Consider the following 5,000-nt stretch of genomic DNA (forward strand, 5'->3'; position numbering starts at 1 on the left):
AGAGATATATATATTGATAGATAGATAAAGATTTGTATGTATGTATGTGTGTATATATGTAACCCACCTATATTTATATAATTTTACAATGCTCTACATATTTTATATAACGTTACATGTCTGTCACATACATATCTTCACACATACATATACATATGCATTTACTCATGATCAATGCTTGAACTGAATGTTCCTCTCTTTTTACCACACTAAACATTCCAATGTAACTTGCACGTAAGCATGTCCATAGCTTTACCTGTTTATTCGTCTCTCCTTGCCACACTAAACATTCCAATGTTATGTTATCTATCCCCTTCTGCAAGAGCTAAGTATTGTCGTAACAATACCGTTCTTCGCCACCGATTGTCACATGGTGATTTATACCCATCTTTAGACCACTGTAGGAGATGACAGGCAGACTCCCTGCGAGGAGCCAAGGAGGAACACCTCGCTCCTCGTCACAGCCGTACTCCATCTTTACTATACAATAAAAGAGTCGAGACATCTTTGTTGTCTACCTCACACCCTCAGCTCGCCACCTACCATATTCTTGTAGGGCACATCATTCGGCCCCTACAATATATATGTGTGTGTGTGTGTGTGTGTGTGTGTGTGTGTGTGTGTGTGTGTGTGTGTGTGTGTGTGTGTGTGTGTGTGTGTGTGTCTGTGTATTATATATGCACACACGCACACAAATATAGATATACGTATATGTATATATATAATATGTGTACGCACACACACACATACATATATGCATATATATACATATATATACATACACACATATATATATGCATATATATACATACATAAATACATACATACATACATATATATAGATGGATAGATAGTTAGATGTAGATTTAGATTTAGATATAGATATATTTGTGTGTATGTGTGTAAATCACTTACCTACAAATACACTCACTGGAAAAATAAATACTGAGAAAAAATCATTCGAAAAAAAACATTCACCTAGAATGAAAAATAGTAATACCTAGAAAAAATATATATATAATTTACCTTCGAAACAATAGTCATTGGGAAAAAAAATCATTATAGTTTACCTAGTATCCTTGACATCTTGAAAGCAGGCATCAACCGACCGAAGCCGCTGTGCCCGCTGGTACTTGGTGAAGCGCAGGTATCCGGCCATGCAGCTCTGGTGGTGTTCGTTCAGCCCGAGGTCCGACTGGTTGAAAGAGGGAGGGGTTGTCCGTAGAGTTTTGTTACATGGTGGATGGTAATTTTAATGATGGTTCGTCCGTAGAGTTTTACACGTTACATATGTGTTGGTAATTTTAGTGTATAATTCGTGTGTGTTTGTGTGTGTGTGTCAGTGTGTATGTGTATGTGTATATGGATATGGATATGGATATGGATATGGATATGGATATGGATATGTGTATGTGCATGTGTACGTATGAGCATGTGTACGTATGTGTATGTACACGTGCATGTGTACGTGTGCATGTACATGTGTATATATGCGTAAGTGCATGTGAAGGTGTATGTGTATGTATGTGTGTCCGTGAATATGTGTAAGCGCATGTGTATGTGTATGTATACGTGTGTGTCTGTGAATATGTGTAAGCACATGTGTAGGTGTAGGTGTAAGAGTGTATGTATAAGTGTGTGTGTGTGAGCGTATGTGTGTTTGCGTGTAAATGAACGTGACCCTAGATGTGCGTGACGCGAAAGCATATTAATAATGTAAATATCTATCATCACTTGCTGCACAAATCTTCTCTTGACCTTTGCATGCAGTTACAAATAAACAACGTTATATCACTATATTATGAAAAAAAATATCATGTGACGGTAACCAACAGAATGATATATTGTCGACCTTTGACTGATTTAACAAGTCACGCCTGTAATGTCACGATTTTCTTTTCTTTTTTATTTCTTTTCGAAAAATTCCAAATCAAATATCGATAAACATCTTAATCCGCGTTCTTACTTTCTGAATGTATGAATTTATTTCCGTTTCAACAGCATGAAGATATCTCGATAACAATGTGACTATTATTAGAATGTAGCACTACGCTCGTGATACCGACGGCAGCAACGTAAGTGTAATAGTAATAGTAATAGTAGTAATAGTAGTAGTAGTAACAGTAGCAATAGTAGTAATAGTAGCAATAGTAGTAATAGTAGTAATAGTAGTAACAGTAGCAATAGTAGTAATAGTAGTAATAGTAATAGTAGTAACAGTAGCAATAGTAGTAATAGTAGTAATAGTAGTAACAGTAGTAATAGTAGTAATAGTAATAGTAGTAACAGTAGCAATAGTAGTAATAGTAGTAACAGTAGTAATAGTAGTAATAGTAGAAATAGTAGTAACAGTAGTAATAGTAGTAATAGTAGTAATAGTAGTAACAGTAGTAATAGTAGTAATAGTAGTAACAGTAGTAATAGTAGTAATAGTAGTAATAGTAGTAACAGTAGTAATAGTAGTAATAGTAGTAACAGTAGTAACAGTAGTAATAGTAGTAATAGTAGTAATAGTAGTAACAGTAGTAATAGTAGTAATAGTAGTAATAGTAGTAACAGTAGTAACAGTAGTAATAGTAGTAATAGTAGTAATAGTAGTAACAGTAGTAATAGTAGTAACAGTAGTAATAGTAGTAATAGTAATAGTAGTAACAGTAGCAATAGTAGTAATAGTAGTAACAGTAGTAATAGTAGTAATAGTAGTAATAGTAGTAACAGTAGTAATAGTAGTAATAGTAGTAATAGTAGTAACAGTAGTAATAGTAGTAATAGTAGTAATAGTAGTAACAGTAGTAATAGTAGTAATAGTAGTAATAGTAGTAACAGTAGTAATAGTAGTAATAGTAGTAATAGTAGTAATAGTAGTAACAGTAGCAATAGTAGTAATAGTAGTAACAGTAGTAATAGTAGTAATAGTAGTAATAGTAGTAACAGTAGTAATAGTAGTAATAGTAGTAATAGTAGTAATAGTAATAGTAGTAACAGAAGTAACAGAAGTAATAGTAGTAATAGTAGTAACAGTAGTAATAGTAGTAATAGTAGTAATAGTAGTAACAGTAGTAATAGTAGTAATAGTAGTAATAGTAGTAACAGTAGTAATAGTAGTAATAGTAGTAATAGTAGTAACAGTAGCAATAGTAGTAATAGTAGTAATAGTAATAGTAGTAACAGAAGTAACAGAAGTAATAGTAGTAATAGTAGTAACAGTAGTAATAGTAGTAATAGTAGTAATAGTAGTAATAGTAATAGTAGTAACAGAAGTAACAGAAGTAATAGTAGTAATAGTAGTAACAGTAGTAATAGTAGTAATAGTAGTAATAGTAGTAACAGTAGTAATAGTAGTAATAGTAGTAATAGTAGTAACAGTAGTAATAGTAGTAATAGTAGTAATAGTAGTAACAGTAGCAATAGTAGTAATAGTAGTAACAGTAGTAATAGTAGTAATAGTAGTAATAGTAGTAACAGTAGTAATAGTAGTAATAGTAGTAATAGTAGTAAAAGTAGCAATAGTAGTAATAGTAGTAATAGTAGTAGTAGTAATAGTAATAACAGAAGTAATAGTAGTAATAGTAGTAACAGTAGCAATAGTAGTAATAGTAGTAGTAGTAATAGTATTAAGTGAAGTAATAGTAGTAATAGTAGTAACAGTAGCATTAGTAGTAATAGTAATAGTAGTAATAGTAGTAACAGTAGCAATAGTAGTAATAGTAGTAGTAGTAATAGTAATAACAGAAGTAATAGTAGTAATAGTAGTAACAGTAGCATTAGTAGTAATAGTAGTAGTAGTAATAGTAGTAACAGAAGTAATAGTAGTAATAGTAGTAACAGTAGCAATAGTAGTAATAGTAGTAGTAGTAATAGTAGTAACAGAAGTAATAGTAGTAATAGTAGTAACAGTAGCAATAGTAGTAATAGTAGTAGTAGTAATAGTAGTAACAGAAGTAATAGTAGTAATAGTAGTAACAGTAGCAATAGTAGTAATAGTAGTAATAGTAGTAATAGTAGTAATAGTAGTAATAGTATTAATAGTAGTTGTAGTAGTAGTAGTGGTCGTGATAGCAGTAATAGTATGGTATGTGTATGTATATATGTGTATATGTGTATGTGTATATGTGTATATGTGTATATGTGTATATGTGTATATGTGTATATGTGTATGTGTATGTGTATATGTATATGTATATCCATGTGTATGCGCAAGTACATGTGTATATGTATGTACATATGTATGTATATGTGTATGTATACATGCATATGTTTACTTATGTACATGTGTATGTACAGGTGTATCATTATGTATGTGTAGCTATTGTTGTTGTAATTGGTGTTGCTGTTATTGGCATTGTTGTTGTTATATGATGTTATCATTGCTTGATGTTATCATTGTGTACCACAGTTCGTAAATATTATTACTTTACACACCAATCCCTTCCTAATATAATGACCATTACACCATAACCCGTAATCGTAAAACATATAATCTTCAGAAATGTACACAAAATATGCACTATACGTAAAAATCAACTCGTTCGGATCCATACAGGTAACTGCTAATCGAGTTTTCAAATGTTAGTTCTATAATAACGAACACATGTTAGTTCTATATCAATGAACAAATTTTAATTCTTTATTAACATACACAACATTTAATTAATTTAGCCAGTGGAATACAACATTATGCTCCAGTCATACAACTTGTCAACACATCCGTAAAATGAAACAACAAGCATACTAGGCGTTAGTGTATTGCTAACGGGCCACCTGTTATATAGACGTAATGAAAACGGCAAACCACGCATAATTTATCACACTTACAGAAGTAAATAAGCATTAAGCTCGCACATATTTCCTCCACTCTTAATAACTTACCATAATCGGTAGATTCAAGTATTTCGAGACAGCAAAAAAGTGATCTTGTCATGCACTGAGAGCGACTGCGAATGGCATCAGCTGACACCTGGCCCGTTGCTAGGTTACTGCTAAAACAAACAAAGTTGCCA

General features: G+C 31.9%; 1 protein-coding gene across 1 annotated transcript in view; it reads right to left on the bottom strand.

The window, feature by feature from the left end:
* LOC125046787 (leucine zipper transcription factor-like protein 1) overlaps nt 1-4,983 on the bottom strand; it is an 11,225-nt gene extending 6,242 nt beyond the window's left edge. The window contains exons 1-2 of the mRNA XM_047644729.1: nt 4,870-4,983; nt 1,071-1,195 (exon numbers count right to left, since the gene is read on the bottom strand). Of these exons, the coding sequence (XP_047500685.1) occupies nt 1,071-1,195; nt 4,870-4,872 (128 nt within the window). The 5' untranslated portion in view covers nt 4,873-4,983. The remainder of the gene's footprint in view (nt 1-1,070; nt 1,196-4,869) is intronic.
* Between the last annotated feature and the right edge of the window lie 17 nt (nt 4,984-5,000).

The sequence above is a fragment of the Penaeus chinensis genome, chromosome 39 (assembly GCF_019202785.1).
Source record: "Penaeus chinensis breed Huanghai No. 1 chromosome 39, ASM1920278v2, whole genome shotgun sequence".
NCBI lineage: Eukaryota > Metazoa > Arthropoda > Malacostraca > Decapoda > Penaeidae > Penaeus > Penaeus chinensis.